The sequence below is a fragment of the Petromyzon marinus genome, chromosome 24 (assembly GCF_048934315.1).
Source record: "Petromyzon marinus isolate PM22_M1 ecotype Great Lakes invasive population chromosome 24, UKy_Petmar_22M1.pri1.0, whole genome shotgun sequence".
NCBI classification, from domain to species: Eukaryota; Metazoa; Chordata; class Hyperoartia; order Petromyzontiformes; family Petromyzontidae; genus Petromyzon; species Petromyzon marinus.
The window spans coordinates 16,708,891-16,733,732 of NC_133690.1; the positions used below are offsets into that span (position 1 = coordinate 16,708,891).

The following is a 24,842-nucleotide window of genomic DNA, read 5'->3' on the forward strand; positions in this document are numbered from 1 at the left end:
TTAGGTTTCTCTTCCCGGAAAGGCCGAACGTCAGTTTATGCAAATCCTTTCCGGAAAGTAAAGCAGCTCTCTCTCTCTCGCTCTCTTCTCCTCTCTCTACCCTCGTGTCCGACAATCATCCCTACTCCTCCTCTCTCTCCTCGCCTGTCTCCCCCCTCCTCCGTCTCCTCTCTTTCATCGCTCGGACGAAGGAGTTCTAGGAGGATCAGAGGAACGATTTGGAAAGGCGACTCCTTGTGCTGCCTCCCCTCCCGCTGCTGCCTCGGGTTTAGAAGGAAACTCTGGTTGGAGTGAACGGCCGCACGCAGCGCACGCTCGTGATCGTGACGATAGCGATTGTTTTCTGGGTTTACATCGTCTTCAAGTTGTCTTCTTCATCATCATCATCAAACTCATGATCGTCAACTAAAGTTACCATCATCTTTTATCACAATCATTCTTGAACTTACCAATCGCAACTCGGCAAACGTAGCCATCACCAAACGCAACAATCATCAAATCATCATACCAGTAATTAATCACCAATTAATCGTGAAAGCCATCATCATTAACAGGCATCACCCAAACTCAATATTAAAACATCGCCCGTCAATAACATTTCCGTATCATCATCATCATCATCACCGCCGTGGTTGGTGTCTTGCATCGAGGAGAAGACGAAGAAGACTTGCAAGCCTCTTCGTATGCGAAGACTTCCCCAGTGTTTGTGTTCATGTCCTCGTCACACTAACGTCACCTGCACAGCCATGAGCGAGATCTCACCTGCCCAGCACATCATCAAGGTAAGCGCACGTGTGATGTGTGTGGTGTGTGTGATGTGTGTTATGTGTGTTGATGTGTGTGATGTGTGTGTGATGTGTGTGTGGTGTGTGTGTGATATGTGTATGTGTTGTGTGATGTGTGTTGTGTGTGATGTGTGTGATGTGATGTGTGTGATGTGTGTGGTGTGTGTGTGGTGTGTGATGTGTGTGTGTGGTGTGTGGTGTGTGTGGTGTGTGTGATGTGTTGTGTGGTGTGTGTGGTGTGTGATGTGTGTGGTGTGTGTGTTGTGTGATGTGTGTGGTGTGTGTGATGTGTGTGTGGTGTGTAATGTGTGATGTGTGTGGTGTGTTATGTGTGTGGTGTGTGTTATGTGTGTGATGTGTATGTTGTGTGTGGTGTGTGTGATGTGTGGTGTGTGTGGTGTGTGTGATGTGTGTGTTGTGTGTGGTGCCTGCCGATGTGTGATGTGCGTTAGTGGGGAGCGGTGGCGCATGGGTTAGCGCTGCGAACCCCAGGCCACCCGAGTTCGATCGACTCGGCCTCGAGTGAGTACCTGGTGCGGTGTGTGTAGTAAACATCGGTGCGGTGTGTGTAGTAAACATCGCCACTCGGGGGGGGGGAGACAAAGGCGGCCGGGAGTTGTTGCTGGCCACCCACTCGCCCTCGTGTTGTTGTGGCAAGTTGCTATCGGCGAGCACGTGGTGACAGGCCGAAAGGGTGGCCAACACCACACGGGTTGTTGCCTTCGTCTCCCTGGTGGCGACGTTTGCACATCGCCCCACGGAACGCGTTTGAGGCCGAGTCGACCTAGGGGAGGACTGGATTCGATTACAGTACAGTACTGCCTGGACGCCGGCGTGCTAACCACTGCGCCACCGCTCCCCCACATTTTCTCACAACAACCTACACACGCCACACACAACTTAGTTGAACGCACACGCGTGTAACGCACGCGCACACGCGTGTAACGCAAACGCGTGTAACGCACGCGCACAGCGACCCCCACGTGCAGCCTACACAGTTCTGTCGGGGCAAATGCTGTTGGCGTGCGCCTATGAAGGCCGGAAACGGTGTGGCGAGGAAGGTGATGTTGTGGTCAGCACCACCCCAGCCCCTGTACCCCACCCACCCAACACCGCGGTACACACATAGCTACAGGTATACACACCACTACAGGTACACACACAGCTACAGGTACACACACAGCTACAGGTACACACCACTACAGGTACACACACCGCTACGGGTACACACACCGCTACGGGTACACACACAGCTACGGGTACACACACCGCTACAGGTACACACACAGCTACAGGTACACACACCACTACAGGTACACACACAGCTACAGGTACACACACCGCTACAGGTACACACACAGCTACAGGTACACACCACTACAGGTACACACCGCTACAGGTACACACACCGCTACAGGTACACACACAGCTACGGGTACACACACCGCTACGGGTACACACCCCGCTACAGGTACACACACCGCTACAGGTACACACCACGACAGGTACACACACCGCTACAGGTACACACACAGCTGCAGGTACACACACAGCTGCAGGTACACACACCGCTACAGGTACACACCACGACAGGTACACACACCGCTACAGGTACACACACAGCTGCAGGTACACACACAGCTGCAGGTACACACACCGCTACAGGTACACACCAATACAGGTACACACACCGCTACAGGTACACACACCGCTACAGCTACACACACCACAGACCAATACAGGTACACACACCGCTACAGGTACACACACCGCTACAGGTACACACACAGCTACAGGTACACACACAGCTACAGGTACACACCACTACACCCATTTAATGCCGAGTCGACCTAGGGGTGAGACTACGGCATACGACACGGGCAGCTGCTTTACTGCGTGGTGTGCTGGAAGCGAGGGCTGTGATATCGACGCCAATGCCACAATGCTGGCAGCAACTCGAGATTCAATTTGATATAATCACAACAGTGTACCTACTACTATAAGCACACACGCACGCACACGCACTCGACCACATTTAGCCGAATTCGTGCGCCAAACAATGAGCTCTCTCACGTCCTTCCAGACCCACAAGTGGCGAGCTAGACACACATCCTGGACGTGTCATTATGTTGTATGCTCTTGAAGCGCGCAGGTCGTATCGGTCACGCCGATGTCAACGCTGTGCTGTGGCTGTAATCGTCGTGTTCAGCATTGCGTATCATGGGCCCGCAACTGGTGAAGTATGGTCAACCAGTTCCCATAACCTGGGAGGCAGACGACCCTCATCCTGCAGAGGGCTGTTGCGTCTACTGCACGTGTGCGTTACATGTATATAACAGGACAACGTTTTGGGCAACATCCCTTTCATAGCACGGACAGTGGCACATGTGGTGTGCATGTGCTATGAAGAAGGGTCATTGCCCGAAACGTCGTTTATTACAGCACACCTGTCAACCCCTTATCGGTGCCCTACCTTATCACAGACCAGGTCAGACCGTATTGGTCACCCCGTGCCCCTTATAAGCGTTCATCCCACAAAGTCCCATCACAAGGAGAGAAACTCAAACAAATAAGATACAAATATGACAAGTGTTGTTGCCCGCGTTGACACGTTTGTACGCCGCCGTATGGAGCTGAAAACTCAATTTCCCTGCACAAGAACACGGGGTTATAAAGAGTGTTGGGTTGACACGGTTACGATTTCGGTTTTATTTCCTTTCAATGACCACGCACCCGCACACGCACATACACACGGACCCACACACACGCACACCCACACACGCACCCACACACACACGCCCACACACGCACCCACACACACGACCCACACACGCACCCACACACACGCACCCACACACGCACGCACCCACACGCACACCCACGCACGCACCCACACGCACACCCACGCACACCCACACACCTACACACACACACACACACCCGCACACACGCAGCGCTGTTGGCGAACGTGTTCGTGTTAATTGTGCGTTTGCGTGCATCGGGGCCAACGCGGCAGCAGACATCAACAAGCACCCACGACCGATGGGGGTGATGAATGAATGAGAGGCCGAGTGCCGATGATGAGGGCGCGTGTGTTCGAGATGACGAACGGCAGCAGCAGCAGCAGAAGAATAATAAAGTTGGCCGCACAAGTTGCAGTGCGAAAACAACAATGAGAATAAGTTTTTAACCTTTCTGGCAATAAAACGAGAGGTGTTAAGATGTTCAAACACCAAATAGAAACCTCTTGCGGGAAAATCAGGTCTGCGTTGACCGCACGTACTTTATAGGAATAGGTTTTACCCTTTAACTGGCACAAAAAACTGACACCTTTATTCAAGGCATCATGTTTGCAATAACCACAACACAAGCGGTCAAAATGCAAACAAAAAAGACAACTCTGATAATAATATGCACTGTCCTTGAATTTGATTGGTCCACACACGAGTTAAAAGGGTAAAACCTATTCCTATATCTTGTTACTGGCAAAGGAGGTCTCATAATGTAAATGCTCACCCCGAGCCCTCAATACGTGCGCTGTTTTTGAGTTGTACGCCTTTTGGCGTCTTCTGGTCCAACACCAATGGAGACTAGGCTCTAAGAAAAGCTGTCTCGGGTGTGGACCAATCAAATTCAAGGACAGTGCCAATATTATTATCAGAGTTGTCTTTTTTGTTTGCATTTAGACTGCTTGTGTTGTGGTTATTGCAAACATGATGCCTTGAATAAAGGTGTCAGTTTTTGTGCCAGTTAAAGGGTAAAACCTATTCCTATATCTTGTTACTGGCAAAGGAGGTCTCAAAACGCACGTACTTTGTTTGCATGTGTGTGGTTCATGCACACTTGATTTGAAGGTTTCGTGACTGCAGGAATTACTCTTTGGTTCTTTCGGTAAAGTCACGTAGAAAGTTTAATGCAGTACTCGATTCCTTGCAAAAGGTTCCAGTTTGGAGTTTGAACATCTTAACGTTATGGCAGAAAGGGTAAAACCCATGCTTATTTGCTTATTTTGTCATACTTTGATATTGTCCCATTTTGATTTCACAGAGCTCGCAACTTTCATTTCTGAGTCAGAACCAGTGCACAGACACTCCATCCCTAGCCCTGCTTTGATGTGAATAAGGCCCATTGCCCAAAACGTTGGCCAATCCACTGCTGGACGAGGGCCTCCCCACGACGTTGCGGGTCGCCGGGGTTGGTAATATGAGACATTGTTAATTGGTAATGAGAGGGAGCATAGATAGACCTGTGGGTACCCTACAACAACTGATGTCGCTGCACTGCGCTGTTGCGAGCAGACTACTGCGTCTGTTATCAGCCCTATCCAGCAGCAGAGAGTGGTGGACATGGAGCCCTGGTCAGTGGTGTAGTAACTACATTATAAGTTGTGTAGTAACTACATTATCAGTGGTATAGTGACTACATTATCAGTGGTGTAGTAACTACATTATCAGTGGTGTATTGATTACATTATCAGTGGTGCAGTGACTACATTATCAGCGGTAAAGTGACTACATTATCAGTGGCGTAGTGACTACATTATCAGTGGTAAAGTGACTACATTATCAGTGGTGTAGTAACTACATTATCAGTGGTGTAGTAACTACATTATCAGCGGTAAAGTGACTACATTATCAGTGGTAAAGTGACTACATTATCAGTGGTGTAGTAACTACATTATCAGTGGCGTAGTGACTACATTATCAGTGGCGTAGTGACTACATTATCAGTGGCATAGTAACTACATTATCAGTAGTATAGTAACTACATTATCAGTGGTATAGTAACTACATTATCAGTGGCGTAGTGACTACATTATCAGTGGTGTAGTGACTACATTATCAGTGGCGTAGTAACTACATTATCAGTGGCGTAGTAACTACATTATCAGTGGTGTAGTGACTACATTATCAGTGGCGTAGTAACTACATTATCAGTGGCGTAGTGACTTCATTGTCAGTGGCGTAGTGACTACATTATCAGTGGCATAGTAACTACATTATCAGTAGTATAGTAACTACATTATCAGTGGCGTAGTGACTACATTATCAGTGGCGTAGTGACTACATTATCAGTGGTGTAGTAACTACATTATCAGTGGCGTAGTAACTACATTATCAGTGGCGTAGTGACTACATTATCAGTGGCGTAGTGACTACATTATCAGTGGTATAGTGACTACATCATCAGCTCAGGGGTGCGGCGATCGGTCAGGTGGGGGCCCTAAATATTTGATGTGAATTAAAATAAAAAAGTGGACCGCAAATGAAAGCATTAAAAAAATTCAACCGCGTTTTCAACATTTTTTTGTTCTTTTTACACTTGTTGAAAAAAATCTCATGGCTGTTGTCAAGGGAGGCCCAACTCGTAGCTTTGGCCACGAGGGGGTTGGGGGGGGGGGGCAAGGCACCTCCTGCCTGCCTCCTCGCTCGTTCCGCCACTGCTGGCCATGGTACACGGAGTGGAATGGGGTCCTCTCTCTCTCTCTGTCCCCCAATCTGCCACCTCTCGGTAGCACGGCCACCTCCAGTCCACGAGTCTCCTGCGGTCCATTTGCAGCGCCCTGAGCACTCGGCAGCTATCGCACGGCTCCCATCACGGTCAGCATGATTTATTTATTCGTAATCAGGTGACGGCTCTTTTCCCTCCCCTCTCATCCCCGGAATCCTCATTCCTTCTCCCCCTCTCCACCTCCTCCATTTCCTGCCCTGCGCTCCTCCCTCTTCTCATCCCACTGCTCATCCTGAGCCGAGCCCCTCCCCTCTGTCCGTCTTGGGGCACTTCCGTCCCGGCATTACCTTCGCTTTGCAGTGCCTTGCCCTTTCTCCGTACATTCACATCCTTGACTCTACTCCCGTTTCCATGCGGCGTGTCACGGGTACGCAGTTTAGCGTGCGTGAAGCATCTTTCGCGTGCTTGCCAAATGCCCGACATCACACCGTTATCCACAAATGCACAACACAATGATTATAAAGGAATAATAATGTACAGCACTTTGTGAGCCCACTTCTGCGTGAAGGTTTCTCCTCGCCACATCGGTCACGGGGAATGTGTTGACCATACCTCACCTCACTGGTCAGTTCAGGACGGTTAAGTTGACAGAGGCGGGGGGGGGGGGGGCAAGGCCGGTTCAGATATCACTGATGTTAGCCGTGGCCGTGGATTGAACTCGGGTCGTCGGGTTTCTTAGCAGTGCGCTAACCACTGCGTCACCACTCCACGAACATACACAACGCGTCGTAAATATGTAACCACTTTCGGAAAACATAATAACGCTTCAAGTTTTAACAACGCCGAGGAACACTAGCCCTGTGGCGGAGCACAGGGCCACATCCGCCAGAGAAATATGACCACAGTTTCACACCCAGACGTAGGTCACACCTTGCCACATCGCGGAGAGATAGGTCACTCTTGCAAACGAGACTGTCTCTCGAGTTCTCACCCCGTTGAAAAAAATGCTTGGAAGGTGTGGCACGATTAATTGTCACGATTATGGGGGTTGGCATTAAATTCAAGATCAGATTCCAATTTTTTTTTTACATTATGGTATAAAAAGTAGTGTGGCTTAAGGTACCACGTGAACTTACATGCCAGATTTGGGGATCTCAAATAATCATATCTTACGCGTGCAATTCAAGGTGAGCATCGTGAGCATGAGAATCAATATTAATTGATCCATACATCGTGATACCGCTAATAAAGACATCGGTGGGCAGGCAGACAATTTAAATGAATATATAAATTGTTGCAATTGTCTGGTATTGTGTGGCTGTTTCCCAGTCACATAATTAACATTCGTGGCCACGCGAGGAGTGTCTCAGATCTGTATCCTTGCATATAATTTCATTAATTCCTCTATTTAACCAGCATACTGTACACTGTAACTATATACATCTATCAGGAGGAAGATCTGGCTCATAAATTTACAAGGCCCTAAATGCAGCGACATCTCGAGGCGCTGCATAGAAACGGTGAGCACGTTTATTTTTACAGAGATGAGCAGAGTACGGAAGGAAGACCACGAGAGCCTAGACTTGAACAGGGGCAGGGAGCCAACGGCATGGAGGGCAGGAGAAAGAGAGTTTCGGACTACAGAGGAGAAATGGTGATCTTCCACTGAGCCACGGTTGACTGCGGGGTGGGGGGCTTTGTTGCTGGAGCGGAGAGTGCGTGGAGGGCAGTCGGTGGCACAGGCTTGTGATTGGAATCGCCTGGGGGAGGACGAGGATGCCTCATGCGCCCCTCGTGCATGTGTGCGTGCCTGCGTAGTGCTGGCCATCCCGCGAAAGGATGACACGCAAATTCGTGAAGCGTTCCATCATTCGTTTTCGTGGGGGGCAGTAAAGTGGTTAGTGCGCTGCGCTGCGAACTCGGCGACTCAAGTTCGGCCAACGCCGGTGACGAATTATCTGAACCAGTCCTGGGCCTCCCCTAGGTCGACTCAGCCTTAAATGAGTACCCGGTGCGGTGTGTAAACATCGCCACTAGAGAGACAAAGGCGGCCGGGCGTGGTGTTGGCCACCCACCCCCCTTGTGTGCCGTTTCGGCCTTCATAGGTGCTCGCAAACAGCACTTGCCCCAACAGTCTGTTGAGGCTATACGGGGGATCTTTGTGCGTGCGTGCGTGTGCGAACCCTTTCGGTGAACACCGTGCTCGCTGGCCGTGCCGAACACGCGGTCCCAACCACAAGCAGCTCCCAGCGTGGAGCCACCGACAAGCGCGCGCTCACCCGGAACCTCTCGTGCGTGAGAGAGCGTGCGATGGGAAGTGAGGCTGGCTGGGTGAATTGGCCCAGGTGGCTCACTGCGTGGCTGCATGGGTGAGTGGCTGGATGGCTGGCTGTGTATATGGGCTGTCTAGGTAGGCAATGGTTTGGTGTTCTATGAGGCGGTGGGCATGTGGCTGGCTGGGTGGATGGGTTACTTAATGTGTGGTTGGGAAGCTGGGTCAGTGGCTAACTTTAGGGCTGATTGTCTGGCTGGGTGCCTGGCTGGGTTTCTGGCTGGGTGGCTGGGTGTTTGGCTGGGGTGTCTGGCTGGGTGTCTGGCTGGATGTCTGGCCGGGTGCCTCGCTGCATGGCTGGGTGTCTGGCTGGGTGTCTGCCTGGGTTTCTGCCTGGAGTTTCTGCCTGGGGTGTCTGGCTGGGGTGTCTGGCTGGGTGGTGGGGTGCAGTATTTCAGTCCAAAGTGCGAGAGGAGAGTCCCCCGTGAGCCACGGGCGCAAAAAATAAAAAAAAAACTTCTGCCGTTTCCCGTAATGCATCAGGAAGCTGTGGCCCAGAGCCGTGCGTGATAAACGTGCATGTGAATGTGTGCGTGTGAGCGAGTGTGTATGTGCGCGTGCGTGCGCGTGCGTGCGTGCGTGCGCGCGCTTCATGGAGCGCTGTCGGCGTGGTTTGCTCTCTGGGCTATGATCCCAGTGACCCAGCTTCAATTCCCGGCCAGTGACAACACCGGTTTGGGAAATGGGCGTAATGCGAACCCTGTGTTGGTCTCCCACTCGTGTAGACTCGGCATACATTTACATCGAATTTTTTTTCACGACGGCAGTGTGCAGGTCATGAAAAGTACGACACAAAGGCGGACAGATTTATGCGATGAAGGCCATCCCACCTGCTTGTGCCACACCAACCTCAACAATAATAGGCGCTCGTGAAGAGTAACCGGCCCCCCTGATGTGCAAGCGGATAAGGTGGCATGTTTGTCCTCAGTTTTGCATGCGGGTTACTTTCCGGCGATGTTTATAACACTCCGTCAAAAAAACAACCCCCCCCCCCTCCGTGACCTATCCGACGTGACCACATTCTCGGTATCCGCGGGGCATTTTGACATTTTTCAGGAAGCGGAATCTCTCCGCCGCTGGCACCCCAGGGGCGGGCGAGAGGGACGTTGCTGTTGTTGGGGGCAGGGGAGGGGCAGGCCGCGGGGGGAATTGACCCCGACATGAACCCCGATGACAGTGCGCTGCCTATAAATAATCATGTGCCCGCACGTGCCAGTCAGGTGCGCGATCTGGCCCGCCACATTTCAGGCTAAGTCGACCTACGCGAGTTGTACAGCAGCAGCAGCCGCCTTTTACCAATAAGTGTCGAGCGGGATTCTCTTTGAGGCCTCATCAAGCGGTGAACGTTCGCTGGGCAAGAGGTCAGTGGACAGACTCAGGGGACAGACTCAGGTGTTATGGGTTGACCGACTGAGATGACTGGCACCGCCTGTGCCCCCTACCGTGCCACCTCGCTGCATTTAGGCGCTCCACTCGTTGTTGTGAGCGTCGCTCCTCCACCCTTCGTTATTGCTGGAGGGCGACTGCCTCCAACTGCCCAGTAGCATCCTTCACGAGCCTCCTCCACAGAGGCCGATCTTTACACCGCTGGTACAGGTCATCGACAAGGCCAATCAGATCCACAATTTCCTGTACCGCATCGGCTCCATCTCTTCCTTAGCCCATGCCGCGCCCCTGTAAACCCCCTCTATCAGGCCAAACAGAGGCTACTTGAGTAAGCGGTGGCCAGGCATGCAGGCTACATGACCCAGCCAAAGCACCCTTTCTTGCCGGAGGAGCTCACCGATGATGGGATCGTGCCCAAATGTGGACACAGAGACGCACACGCGCACACACAAATACGTACGTACGCATGTGTGCCGCGTGCATTCCCCAGGTTGGATTTGAACCCCCCACTGCTGTCACCTGGGCGTCTTGGCTAAGCAAACCTCGCTCTGCCAACAGCATCAGGTGTGGGTGGCGATACCCAGGCCTGGATAGTTTAGGCTGAGCCATGGTCAGGTGACATTGACCTCAGGTTTACGATGGTTAGTGTGCACGCGGGTGTGTGTGTGTGGGGAGCGGTAGTGTAGCGGTTATCGCGATGCGCGATGAACCCGGCGATCCGGGTTCGATTCCCGCTCACGGCCAACACTAGTGACGATTATCTGAACAGGTCCTGGGCCTCCCCTAGGTCGACTCAGCCTCAAATGAGTACCTGGTGCGGTGTGTAAACATCGCCACTGGGGAGACAAAGGCGGTCGGGCGTGGTGGTGGCCATCCACCCCCTCGTGTACCGTTCCGGCCTTCATAGGTACTCGCTAACTGCACTTGCCCCTGCAGTCTGTTAAGGCTATACGGGGGATCTTTGTCTTTTGTGTGTGTGTACGAGTGATCAAGGTCTCCCCCACACTATCACTAACCCTCACGAACCTTCGATGCCACAATCAAACCCAAAGCTGTAGCCGGGTGTGGTGGCAAGGGTTGGTGGGTCTCGCAGAGATTTGCGAAACTCCCAAACCCATTCGGCTGTGAGGTGGTGGCCGCCAGGATGTTGACAGAACGTCAGGTAGGTCCGGGAGCCGGTCCACGTGGAACTTTGATGGTTATCTGCTTGTACATGAGCTCACTTCTCTCCGGGTACTCCCATATAATGCACTTATCGTGCCTGCCTTCCCTGCCTTCAACCCACGCTGACCAGCATGGCGAAGTATGGTCGCACAACCGCCATGGCACCCGCGCAGACTCGGGGAGACCCTCGCACTTTCACCGACTTCCTTCCGCCCCAAACACGGCTCGCTCGATAAAATAACTTGACCAAAAAAATCCCACTGTGGCAGGACCCTCCCGAGAGCAAGTCTTGAGACTCGTTGACGCTTTCCTGGGTAAATAAATTACATTCATCAGGATTAAGTAGGAACTGAAGCTCGCACTGTTGGTAACTTATCGGCCAGTGAGAGCTACGGGGCAATAGAGGGCATTGGTTAAACGCGAATCGACGATAACTTTGTGTTGCTAAGCCATTGATCGGTGGTGCCTGTTATCGTGGAGGCGATGATGGTGTCACGTTTTCGGGGCGAATGCTTCGCTCAGACGTGCGCTATTGTATGTACGTTTAACTTTTTTCTCATCGTACGTAGCCAACCGTGCTAATCGGAGGTGCGGCGGGAAGTGATTTTCAATCTAGACGATTTAAAAGTGCATAGCTCCAATGGCTTCCTAATATCGGAAGAAAGAGCATTCCAGACGGCCGCAGAAGCGCGATGCAGTGACCGTCTTCATTCGATGATGACCGGAGTTCGCGTGATGGCCATTGACCGGCCGGCGAGCAACAAGGTCATAAGTTAGACTCCCGATGGTAATTCCCGCAGGGGGAGCCGGTAGCGGGGGGGGGGGGAAGTGGTGGAATTTTCCATAGTTCTCATCTACTGGTGCACGTGGATGCGTCAAAGTGTCCGGGCCTCCTGTCAACGGGCGCGCTCGCAGCATGAACGAGAGGGCCCGTGCACATTGGCGGCACGTGTCGCTCCGGTCGCAGGCCACCCGGGTGCCTGCCGCACACGCAGGCTTTCACCGAGCGCAAACTCATCGCGGCAAGGGGGTGGACGGCGTGGCGGGGGCAGAGCGTTGGCTCGGCAGAAATGCTGTACGTCCGAAACATTAGGGGTATAGTTTCTCGGGATGCGGCAGAATTTGGCTGGTTGTTGGGGTCGCGGTGAATACTGCGGTGACCATCGTGGTGATCGCGGCAGCAGCGTCGTGGTGGAAATGATGGTGGAGGAGATGGTAGTGTGATGATTGTGATGGTGGTGATATGGTGGTCATATAGTAATGTCGTTATGGTGTTGGCAATCGTAAGAGGCTGGTAATGACGATAGCGATTATGATGGTGGTGTTGGTGATAGCAGAGAATGGTGGTACATTGGTAAGCACACTCCATTATGACCTCAGTGACCCGAGTTCAGTCTCTATCCATGACTAACGTTCGTGGAAAGTGGCATTAGAACTCATCCTGATCCGCCACTATGTTGACCTGGCCTTAAATGAATACCTGGAATGTTCTGTGAACGTGAGCACGAGCAAGGCAAAGCCACGCGGGCATGGTGCTAACCACACCACCCATTCGTGTCCTACGCCAGCCTTGATAGGCGCTCACGGACAGCAGTCGGCCCAACACTATGGATACACGGGCAGGGATTTTTGTCTGTGATATTGGTGATTTTATTAGCAACGATGTATCTATGTTGAACTTCTTTCGGGGGGAAGGACAACAAACTAAACACAAAAAGCAGTTCTAAGGAAATTCGTTTTCAGTCGTTATGTTAAAGCGCATAGCTCCGGTGGCTTCCTAATGTCGGAAGGAAGAGCGTTCCAGACAGACGCAGGTGCGCATCTGAAAGCGCGCGATGCAAGTGACTGACGGCCAGCCAAAATCCGCTGCTGCGAGGATGCCGATGGTGGCCGTGTGCTGCTGCATCGCCAGTGCTCATCGCTGCGATCAGACGGCGCGGTCGAGCACTGGCGGATAAGCGTGGTTGCCGTTTGCTTTTGTTCACCTGAAATTTGCGCGCCGCTTGCAGCTCGGTGGCGAATCGATGGCGGTGGAGCCGCGTGCCGAGGCGCGCTGGGGCACGGGGGGGGGGTGGCGAGCGGTGATGCCTTCGGCGCTTCTCGCGAACGCGTGCCGGTCGCGCTGCTCGTGCGGTTTCCCGCGTGGCGATCGTCTCGAGCAGAGGCGGAAACGGTGCGTCGATCCGCCTCTCGGTAATCAATTATTTTGACTCGAGCGGTGGCAAACAGTGGTTAGCCGCGACCTGCCGTCAACCTCCCCATTCGGTTTCGGTTCGACTCCCGGCCGTGGCTGACGGCAGTGACGAGTGATATCCGAACCGGTAGCCCCCTTGCTCTATCCCACGCGGTGCAGTACGGTCAGACGCTCCCATGACCAGAATATAGCGTGGAGAGGTCTTCATCAAGGAGTGGATTGACAAAGGGCCGTAACATTACATTGCCAATGATTTGCTAACTTTACACGCAAAGTGAACTGTGCAAATAAGCAATGGAAATTGCAACAATACAAACGAGGTGGTAAAAACTAAACCCAAATATATTTTGTATTGAATTGTAACCATGAAGTGTAACAATTCACGTACCATGATATATGTGTGTGTGCCAACTAGTCCACTGTGCTATGTGTGTGCCAACTAGTCCCACTGTGCTATGTGTGTGCCAACTAGTCCACCGTGCTATGTGTGTGCCAACTAGTCCACCGTGCGGTGTGTGTACAAACTAGTCCACCGTGCTATGTGTGTGCCAACTAGTCCACCATGCTATGTGTGTACCAACTAGTCCACCATGCTATGTGTGTGCCAACTAGTCCACCATGCTATGTGTGTGCCAACTAGTCCACCGTGCTATGTGTGTACCAACTAGTCCACCATGCGATGTGTGTACCAACTAGTCCACCGTGCGGTGTGTGTACCAACTAGTCCACCATGCTATGTGTGTGCCAACTAGTCCACCGTGCTGTGTGTGTGCCAACTAGTCCACCGTGCTGTGTGTGTGCCAACTAGTCCACCGTGCTATGTGTGTGCCAACTAGTCCACCGTGCGGTGTGTGTGCCAACTAGTCCACCGTGCTATGTGTGCCAACTAGTCCACCATGCTATGTGTGCCAACTAGTCCACCGTGCTATGTGTGTACCAACTAGTCCACCGTGCTATGTGTGCCAACTAGTCCACCATGCTATGTGTGCCAACTAGTCCACCGTGCTATGTGTGTACCAACTAGTCCACCGTGATATGTGTGTGCCAACTAGTCCACCATGCTATGTGTGTACCAACTAGTCCACCGTGCTATGTGTGTACCAACTAGTCCACCATGCTATGTGTGTACCAACTAGTCCACCATGCTATGTGTGTACCAACTAGTCTACCGTGCTATGCGTGTACCAACTAGTCCACCGTGCTATGCGTGTACCAACTAGTCCACTGTGCGGTGTGTGCCAACTAGTCCACCATGCTATGTGTGTACCAACTAGTCCACCATGCTATGTGTGTGCCAACTAGTCCACCATGCTATGTGTGTGCCAACTAGTCCACCGTGCTATGTGTGTACCAACTAGTCCACCATGCTATGTGTGTACCAACTAGTCCACCGTGCTATGTGTGTACCAACTAGTCCACCGTGCTATGCCTGTACCAACTAGTCCACCATGCTATGTGTGTACCAACTAGTCCACCGTGCTATGTGTGTACCAACTAGTCCACCGTGCTATGCCTGTACCAACTAGTCCACCGTGCTATGCGTGTACCAACTAGTCCACTGTGCGGTGTGTGCCAACTAGTCCACCATGCTATGTGTGTGCCAACTAGTCCACCATGCTATGTGTGTACCAACTAGTCCACCATGCTATGTGTGTGCCAACTAGTCCACCGTGCTCTGCGTGTACCAACTAGTCCACCATGCTATGTGTGTACCAACTAGTCCACCGTGCTATGTGTGTACCAACTAGTCCACCGTGCTATGTGTGTACCAACTAGTCCACCATGCTATGTGTGTGCCAACTAGTCCACCGTGCTATGTGTGTACCAACTAGTCCACCATGCTATGTGTGTACCAACTAGTCCACCGTGCTATGTGTGTACCAACTAGTCCACCGTGCTATGTGTGTACCAACTAGTCCACCGTGCTATGTGTGTACCAACTAGTCCACCGTGCTATGTGTGTGCCAACTAGTCCACCGTGCTATGTGTGTACCAACTAGTCCACCATGCTATGTGTGTGCCAACTAGTCCACCGTGCTATGTGTGTACCAACTAGTCCACCATGCTATGTGTGTACCAACTAGTCCACCGTGCTATGTGTGTACCAACTAGTCCACCGTGCGGTGTGCAGGCCGAGGGCATCAGCTACACGCCACCACTGAGTCCGCTGCCGGCCCCGGGCAGCGTGGCCCAACCGGGCAGCGCACGGGCACAGCCCAGCCCACGGCTCAGCATGGCGCCCGAGGAGGCCGGCCGCATCCCACTCAACCTCGGTGGGGCTCTCTCTTCCTCTCTCTCTCTCCCTCTCTCTCCCTCTCTCTCCCTCCCTCTCTGTGTTGGGTACTCCATAAAAACACAGATCGGCCTCGTTATCAGCGTTACCTCGGGCTTGTGTAAGCCAACCCGAGCGCACGTTCGACCTTGTTCGTTCGTTTGTTTTTAAAACGCGGTCGCCGCTTCCCTCCCACCTCCAAGTGACAAGGGAGGAGGACGGGGGCAGGTTGGGGAGTGTCGCTGCAGGGGCGCCGCTCGTGGTGTTGGGCGATTCCAGGAACTGCCTGGCACGGCTTGGCTCTGTTTGCCAGGGGTCGTGGAAGGGCAGCATTTTGCTCTCCTCCGGTCGTACTTTTGGTTGAGAAGCCGCTAAGCTACGCGGCAAACACAACCGCGCGCAACTCGGCTGTCCACCCGGTCCAATTAGTGCCAATTAGATGAGCAAGAGGATGATGGGCGAGTGACATCGCGTCGGGTGGACCCCTTGTGACCTATCGTGCCTTGTTCGTCATTTGCCCACGCTGCGATAAAGCCAACTGAAGCGCGGAGGTCAGGTTAACCTGTTGACCTATCCCAGGGCTTCCAAAAAAGCTCCGGCCCTGGTTCCCATCAGAGGCCGCCCCTCCGTGCGTACCAATCTCCCGCGTTCAACTGCACAAAGAGCCGTTGCTTGAACGACCGCGTGCTACGCTCATTAATTGATTAGGCAAGCCAGTTGAGGTTCATCATCGACTGCAAACAGAGACCCGGATTCAGCGTGGACCCCGCGGCTGTGACTATTTACTCACCCCCGGCGGTTCGGTGAATTGTCGCGTTCCAGGACCGCGATTCAATTTACATAATTGAGACTTTTTGTTTGTCTCATACATTTTGCTGTGGCATTTGTTCGGCTTCGTTGGGTACAACGCGTGGGATCTGTATGGTGTGATAGCGCATAAAACTGGCACAGTATACGGAAATGGCAGTGAAGTCAATGATATAATGTGTGGGGTGGGGGGACAAAACAGTAAGTGAAATTGAAAGAGAAAAGAACGGGAAATAAGAAGAAAAAGATGGAAAGGGGAACGGCGAAACGGGACTAAAGGGTCAGGATTGCGCAAAAGGGTAGGGAGGCCGGGACGGAAATCCCAGAGACGGACAAAGAGGAGGGCACGGCTCAGGATGAGCGGCAAAAAGAGAGGAGGAGCACTGGGCAAGCATCTGCCGGGAAAATTAAACTCTGGCACAAGCGATGACACAAATGCTCGCTGGGTTCCCGTGACAGCCGCCCACCCGTTCGTATGGAGCAAGGACGACGTGGCTCAGTGGCTGCGCTGGGCCGAGGAGGAGTTCTCTCTGCGAGCGGTCGACTCGGGGCAGTTCGAGATGAATGGCAAGGCGTTGTGCCTGCTCACCAAGGACGACTTCCGCTACCGCTCCGCCAGCGCCGGTGAGTTGTCGGCGGGGTGAGGGACGCGCCGGTCAGCGGGTGGGGTTGGTTATGGCGGCGACGAGCAACGCGACCGCGTGGGTTCTCGCCGTCGTGCTGTACGGCTCTCGGACGGATGCGACTTGGGGGGGCGTAGCGTGCGTCGTTCCGCTTACCCGCGTGCCGGGAGCGACTTTGGGGACTTGTCGGGCCGCTCACGTTCTCCGTCAATCTTGCCGCGGCGTTGCCGGATGCCGAATTCGGTCAAACGTTTCTCTTCCCCTTTCTTCCCTCGAGCTGCTCCGCTTTGGGAATTCCGGCCCCCCCACCCCCCCTTCCACCCACCGTCTGCTTTCCCCCGGTTCTTGCAACAGCTCTCGCTCGACTCGAGAAACGTACGAATTCGTATCGATTGCACCTTCAACAGCCTTCGCTGTTTGTTGCCGGCCGCTTGGTGTTTGGGCCTCCGAGGCCGGCGTCCGTGATTCGAAACGATCGGCTCGGCCACTCGGGTCGCAGGCGAAAACGCGATGGACGCAACGTACCGTGAACTTCTTTCGCACCGTACGCGGCCAGCCGTGCTAATCGGAGGTGCGGGGAAAGGACAACGCGTGGGGCGGCGCTGCGAACAGTTCGGTCAGCGGGGGAGCGAACGGGGGCCGAACCTTGGCCCCAGGCGGCCGAACGTCCGAGCGGACAGCGCCGTGTCCCCCCCGCCTGGGTGAGTGAGGCCGTGTGGTGCCCTGCAGGTGACGTCCTGTACGAGCTGCTGCAGAGAATACTGACCAAGTCCAAGTGTCAGCCGTGGAGCACCCTGCAGCTCTGCTTTACAGGTGACAAAGATTTTTTTTAAAAACCACAGATCCGCCTTCCCCCACCCCCCGCTCGTAGCCTTTACCGGACAAGTGACGCTTCCCAGGAATCGTCCAGCAATCAACCGTGAACCGATCGCTTTCTGCCAAACGGCATCTTGGCCGGAACGCAGATTCTTCGCCGCAGCCCTCGCAGCGCTTCATCGTCCTCAAGGACTCTCCCGTGGGCACGCCGCGGCCTTCTCCGCAGCACCGGGCGGCTTCCAACGGCACCGGCGGTGGCGGAGGAGACGCCGCCGGTGCCGCCGGTGCCGCCGGTGCCACCGCCGCCGCCGGCGCCGGCGAGACGCCGCGCGCCAGCCCCGACGACGCCGTCACGCGCGCCCCCCCACAGCCGTCGTCGCACCGCGACGGCAACTGCCGCCCCGTTGCGGTTTCACCGCCGCGGCCCGACCCCCATCCCCTCCAGCTCCACCTCCACCAAAACCACCACCACCAGCAGCAGCAGCTGTACCAGCAGCAGCATCATTACCAGCAGCAGCAGCAGCAGCAACGCCTGCTGGGCCCCGTGCATGCCGTGCGCTTCGCGGGAGCAGGCAGCGAGGAACAGCCGCTCAACCTGTCCCACCAGCCCCAGGAGGCCTCCTCGTCCGACCAGCCGATAGGCCGCATTGCAGGTATCGTCTCGACGGCACGTCACGGCACGTCACGGCACGGCACGTCACGGCACGTCTCGGCACGTCACAGCACGGCAAAGCCACCGAAATCCCCGTTTAAAACGTGTACACACAGCGCACACACCACAGACAGACCTCCACCCCCCGCTCCCTCCCGAATAGCCCTCGACAGACTGTTGGGCAAGTGTTCATGACCTGGTGTCGCCAGGTCGATGATCCCCTTACCGCTCGACGCCGACACACACACACACACGGCGCACACACACACAGCGCACATACACACGGCGCACATACACACGGCGCACACACACACACGGCACACACACACACACGGCACACACACACACACGGCACACGTACGGCACTACCTTTCAAATACTCCCGCTGCCCTCCTCCTCCGCGGCGTGCCAGACTGCCGCCTGCTGTGGGACTACGTGTACCACCTGCTGTCGGACTACCGCTACGAGAGCTACATCCGCTGGGAGGACCGCGAGCTGCGCGTCTTCCGCATCGTGGAGCCCAACGGGCTGGCCAAGCTGTGGGGGATGCACAAGGCAAGAGGGGGGTCCTCGTGCCCGCCAGGGCTTCGGATGAACGCGGGGAGGGGGGGGCAGTTTAGGGGGTCTGCGGCCTTGGGGGCCTCGGATTTTGAGGGCCCCCGAAAGACGGGAACTCCGCCACCACGCAGAACTGCTTTTTGTGTTTAGTTGGTTGTCTTCCCCCGCCCACCCCGCACCTCCGAATTAGCACGATGGCTACGTACGGTGCGAAGGAAGTTTAACGTACACACACATACAAAGCACCGTTGGATTAATGCCTCTCCATGCCGTTGGTCACGGGGGTTTTCGGACCAGGCTTTAAAGCGCTAAGTGCGGGTGCATGCAGGAAGGCCCACGACCAGTTCATTAATCGCTCGCTCGCCGCCGAAGTTAGCCGTGGCCGGATATTGAACTCATGTCGCTGGGTTCGTAGTGCAGCGCGCTAACCACTGCGCCATCGCTCCTCCCCCTTCAGCATATATATTCCAAAAACATATTAAATGTGTATATATGAACCTTATGGCGGGACCCCGGGGACCCATAAGCCCACAGCTCTCGCATAAACTGCGTTGCAAGATCATTTTATGCCTATTTAAGGCGAACGATACAGCGATCTATTCCTCTCGACGAGCTCTACACGATGCGCTAATCAAAGTTTAAAAGTTTAGTTTATGACTACGGCATTCGTCCTCGCCGCTGCGCTTGGACGACACGACAACAGAACGATCTGCGCCAGGTGGGTCGCGGAGTTTATGTGCGCGGTGGGACGGAGTCGCCAAAAATAAATTAAATTAGGATTTTTACTTCCATTTATTCGGGACCCCGGGGTCCCGCCATGAGGTTCATATCCAGCTTTATAGGAGTTGAACGCCATATTTTGAGCGTGGTATATCCTACAGTGACATTGGGTTATGGATTCCTTCGCGTCGCTTAGGTGTTTTACTTCCAGTTAGGTGCCGACTACAAAATATGTGTGTGATGGCAGATCGTATTTACAAACTTAAATAACCAAGGTGAATGACAGAGGTGGCGTTTTGGCATTGGGCAGAGGTGGTGGTGAAACGGCCGTCACCACCGTCATCACAACTCCGGCTGTCGCCTGATGAGACTGGTTGTTGTAATGACCGCGAAACCTCACGGTACTCGAATTGTAAATGTTGTCGTGGGTTTACTCTGCTGAACTAGTCACGAATTTGCATGTTTTGTTTACGTGACAAACCTTACTAATAGTCTGTGTCGGGTGGTGGCGGGGTCTAACAACACATTTATACTTACGAAAAAACCTATTACGGATAACATTTGTCGCGAAAGCCAATAACGTGTTAAACTGAACGTCGTCGTCATCATCATCAGCCACGGTCAATCCAACGGACTGCGGAATGCGCGGGTTGGCGACGGGAGAGGCCAGGTAGCACCCGCCGCTCACGGCAGTGGACGCCGCGGAAACTCTCGTCGCCGGGTTCATCGCGCAATTCACGAGCCGCTGAGCCACCACCGCCGCCGTCTCCTGCGCTTAGTAATATTAGTTATCCTGCACGTACACCGTGCGAGGTTCTACTTCGTAACGGGGGTCACCTCAACGGGTTAAAGACGTGCGGGGAAGAGCCGCTCTGGCAAAGGGCCGAGCGCAGCCGAAGAGCGGAGAAAACGCGTCGGGCTGAGCGGTTCGACACGCGAGCAGTCTCGGGCCTTCGTCTGTGCGAGGAGCCTCCCAGTGGGTGCAGCAGTGAGCGCAGGTTATACCCCCTGCTGATAAAATGCGCCCGCGGTTAACGTGAAACGAGCCCGATTATACCCAGAAGTTAATTTGCGCTCTTGCTAAGCAGTGGGAATGGATCAGGGGGCCTGGCTGAGACTAGGCTGAGTGGGCCTTACCTGGTAAAATACAAATAGCTTCTAGTTTTAGTTGATAGATTCCATGCTGCTATAAAAAAAATACTCAACACATTCATCAATAACACTGTGGCCTATAAAGAGAAAATATAAATAATAGGTGCCGTTCTGGGCAATGGGCCTTTTTTATAGCACATGTAGGGCTATGAACAATGTTCATTGCCCATAATGTCACCTGTTATATATTGTCTTTCAAGGCAGTGTTGACGAATGTGTGGAGTTTTTTTGTTATTTGTGCTTGTGCAGCAACATCGCTACACAATTAACAATTTGCAATAAGAATACATTCATTAAATATATTTTTAAAATGTGAAATACCAGATTAAGTGAACAAAAAAAACTCTCTGCGCAGCCACGTCAAATCGAAATGAAATCTGCGATTTCCATTGCAGCCCACTTTGGCATTACCGCAAAGTCTCTTGGGGCCACCGCTTTGGGTGGGAAAGAGCAAAAGGACGAATCTAAATAGTCTCTGGCTTGGTCTCGATGTTCCTGCAGAACCGGGTGAATATGACGTACGAGAAAATGTCACGAGCGCTGAGACACTACTACAAGCTCAACATCATAAAGAAGGAGCCCGGCCAAAAGCTGCTCTTCAGGTACCGTAAGCGCGCACACATCCAAAAGACAAAGATCCCCCATATAGCCTAAACAGACTTTTGCCAACTGCTGCTGTTAGAAAGAAGCTTTAGGTGCTTGCCCGCACACACTAACACACACGCTTCAACATCACTTCCACCACCAGCAAATGAGGAAATGCTAGAACCATTCACCAAATAGATTTTGAGTTGCACCTCCAGGCAAGATGTGATGTAATCTGCGAATCCAGCACACGCGCAAATAGTATGTACGTTGAACTTCTTTCGCACCGTGCAAAGCCAACCATGCAAATTGAAGGTGCGGGAGAAGGACAACAAACTAAACACAAAAAGCAGTTCTGTGGTGATGGAGTGCACAACGCCTGCGCTGGCTACGAGGTGGCTAATTGGCAGTGTAAATCTCGGCACCGATGGATTCTTGAATCTTGGATCTACCTGCTTGTGTGATTGGGCTTCACTTGGTGTGTCTGCCTTCCTCCCGTGTGCCAAATTCGTATTAATAGCATTGGCCAAACATCCCAATTCAGGGCCCTCTGGACAAAATGTGGCTTTCCTAGATAAAAGGGCATAACCATGATTACTACTTTACAATGACTCCCATGGCGATCATTTACAGTAATTAACTGTGAATGAGAGTTGGTTGGTCGGAATAATGTATCTTATGTAGCAATTGGTGAATACATTTACATTATTCACAGTGATCGTTAAACATCGTCATCGTGAACCTCATCATCTCTTGATCAGCTTATCTAACTGCCATGAACAACTATTGCTTGCGCAACGTACTGGGTCTCGATTGACATGTGGTGAATGCATTTCCGTTGTTAGCACCGGCTGTAAACCATCGTCAACCATCGTCTCTTATTCAGCTTATGTAACTAACTTTACAACAGTCGATCTGTTTTCCCAGGATCGTCCTCTGTTTTGCGATTAGCTGTCCTGGGAATCTGTAAGTCTTCCCGGTTAGACCAGAAGTCCCTGTTTTTTGTCAGTTGCATAATCACACTGCTCAAGGCAACGCGTTCACACGTAGCCCTCCCCTATTCCATTACGATGAGATATTCGCCTTGCCGTGACGTGTCCCATTTTGTTTCTGTAGCCAAGAGGTGGCAACCCCCCCATACACATCACAAGCAACGATCGCTTCTCCACCCCATGCAGCATTAACGACGCCGCCGCCTCTGCCCCTCCCCGTGCCAGGTTTCTCAAGAGCCCAGAGGAGATTGTGCAGAGCAAAACCGACAAGCTGGAGCGCATGGAGGCGTGCGAAGCGGATGGCGCCGCCTTCAAGGACGAGGGCGACTGGTGAGGGGGCGACGACTCGGCGGGGGAACGGGCTCATCCGCCTCGGCGCCGGTTTCCACGCCGCTACCGGCAGAGACGGGAAAGGCAGCCGGGCGTTGAACACCAGCTTCTGCGGCCTCTTTACACCAGTTTTCCATTGGCGCATCCCAGCCGAGCCAGCCGCAGGACCTTTCGACGGCACACGGGTGGGTTTTTTTTTCCCCCACTGGCTATTTGCCGAGCCGAGCCGAATCGTGGCCCCTCAGGTGAAAACTCTGGCCTCTAAAGACATCGCAATGGGGCTCGGGACCGAGCGGGACCAGGAGTGACGTCGGTCGGTAACACTGCGAGGATGCAACGTCACCACGTCGTCTCGGACTTGCTCGTTGCACGGGACCATGTGCGGTGGCGTACGGCTCGGCCTCCGCAGTGGAAAAACGACCTGGGTGCCTCCAAAGCTGTGCCAAGCTGGCTCAGCATGGCACCACCGGCAACGACTCGGTTGTGCAGTGGAAAAAGAGGTGTAGGTTTAGCATTGTGAAAACATATCTCCCCCTTTTCTATTCCAGTACTATTATTATTTCATCACTTCCACACAGGTGCTGTTGGATGTGCCTTAAGTGCGGTGCTCACTTGGGGAAAACGAGTTCCCGCTGACCTCTGCGTGCCTGGCTCTCTAGGCGGTAACTCTCGCGAAAAAAAAACTGTTTTTACCGAGAGCTGAAGACAATTCTCGCAGCCTGCGTTGTGCGACATCCGGGGAGCCCTGGCGGTGGACGTCCGTGCCGATCGTCGGCGGGACGAGAAAAGCAAACGGGCTCGAGACGCAATGAGGAACCACCTCACCAGGGCCACTGCGCCAACGGCACTTGCACATCGCGGATTCGCGGAGACATACGATTGTGTTGCGAATTTTTTTAAAAACGCTCTTCACCGTTACCCCTCAAACGAACACAAAAAAGACACAAACCACGCACTGACGAAAAATCAGATGCGAAACTTCTGATTAAAGCCCCCATTTAAAGCTTTGAGCTGTTGGGGAAACTGCAGAGTGGATTGGTACGAAGTTAAAAAAACACAAAAGGACACGGCTGGGGTTTCTGTCGTCACAAACAGCAACAACCATCGAACGTTTCTTGTACAGACGGACTTTAGTTTGTTGAGGAACTGCTTTAGGTTCTTCTATACACACGTTGGTCAAAATATTGCACGGTTTTTTTATCGGAGTGCACTGTGTATTTGTGCAAATGACATTGAACAGAAACAACCATTGTGCCTAACTTTATTGCTGTTTGTTTGGGGGTTACAGGTTCGCAAGGTACGGCACTGTTATCGCAGGATTAAAATGAACTTGATGTTTCTCGCTTAAGTCAACGTCTTATAATTAAACCGCGGCACGACAACGGTGTGTGTAATAATTTTCCTGGTGGCGGGTTTGATTCTGAGAATAGCCGTGCGAAAAGCATTTCTGATGAATTACTGCGTGCATAGCAATTGGAGGTTTCAAAGGCATTTGGAAGATTCAAAGGGGTGGTTCACAATATTTACAGCGTGATTATTTTTCTAAAGGCAACAACAAGACGAGGCCCGTGCTAACGAACACGACCCAGCTGTGCCAGTTAAAATGCTGTTTGTGCAGCACCGTGCTGAAGCTCTGCAGCACTCGGGGCAGCTGCACAAGTCACTGACAGCACACACCTAACGCTTTCTCCCCCCTCTGCTCTTTCTTGCAAGAACAATGATTGTATCGGGGCTGGGCAAGGTGGCTCAGTTTGGGGGTTGAACTTTACTGAACGAGTTCCTGTGTTGTAAATATAGAAACTGTTTTTATCGACTTACGTTTTTATTTTTTTGTGCAGACTTTATATTGTTATTTATGCTTTGGTAGCAGATGGGGGTTGTTAAAGAGTTGATTTTTTCCCAGTTCCTTTTTTTGTTCATGTTGTTTCCAAATGATTATATATATAAAAAAACGGATGACGACACTGGATCCATTGTAAAAAGTCACTGCGTCCTCCGAGTTTCTCACTTCCGGGTTACACCG

General features: G+C 52.9%; 1 protein-coding gene and 1 long non-coding RNA gene across 5 annotated transcripts; both read left to right on the forward strand.

The window, feature by feature from the left end:
- LOC116945628 (transcription factor ETV6-like) lies at positions 1-24,805 on the forward strand. 4 transcript variants are annotated; one of them, XM_076069461.1, is made up of 8 exons: positions 1-782; positions 9,336-9,477; positions 15,444-15,585; positions 16,851-17,015; positions 17,886-18,483; positions 18,895-19,037; positions 21,414-21,514; positions 22,715-24,805. In XM_076069461.1, exons 3-8 carry the CDS (start codon positions 15,546-15,548, stop codon positions 22,916-22,918), a joined length of 1,251 nt encoding a protein of 416 aa, XP_075925576.1. In that variant the 5' UTR covers positions 1-782; positions 9,336-9,477; positions 15,444-15,545; the 3' UTR covers positions 22,919-24,805. The 4 variants fall into 4 exon arrangements, with proteins under 4 accessions (XP_075925576.1, XP_075925575.1, XP_032816019.2 ...); XM_032960128.2 differs by lacking the exon at positions 9,336-9,477 and adding an exon at positions 17,744-17,827 and having other exon boundaries at positions 5-782; positions 17,980-18,483; XM_076069460.1 differs by lacking the exon at positions 9,336-9,477 and having other exon boundaries at positions 2-782.
- LOC142928922 (uncharacterized) lies at positions 1,318-2,865 on the forward strand. Its single transcript, XR_012945232.1, has 2 exons — positions 1,318-2,134; positions 2,169-2,865. It is a non-coding gene; the product is annotated as an uncharacterized LOC142928922 (long non-coding RNA).
- Positions 24,806-24,842: the final 37 nt, after the last annotated feature.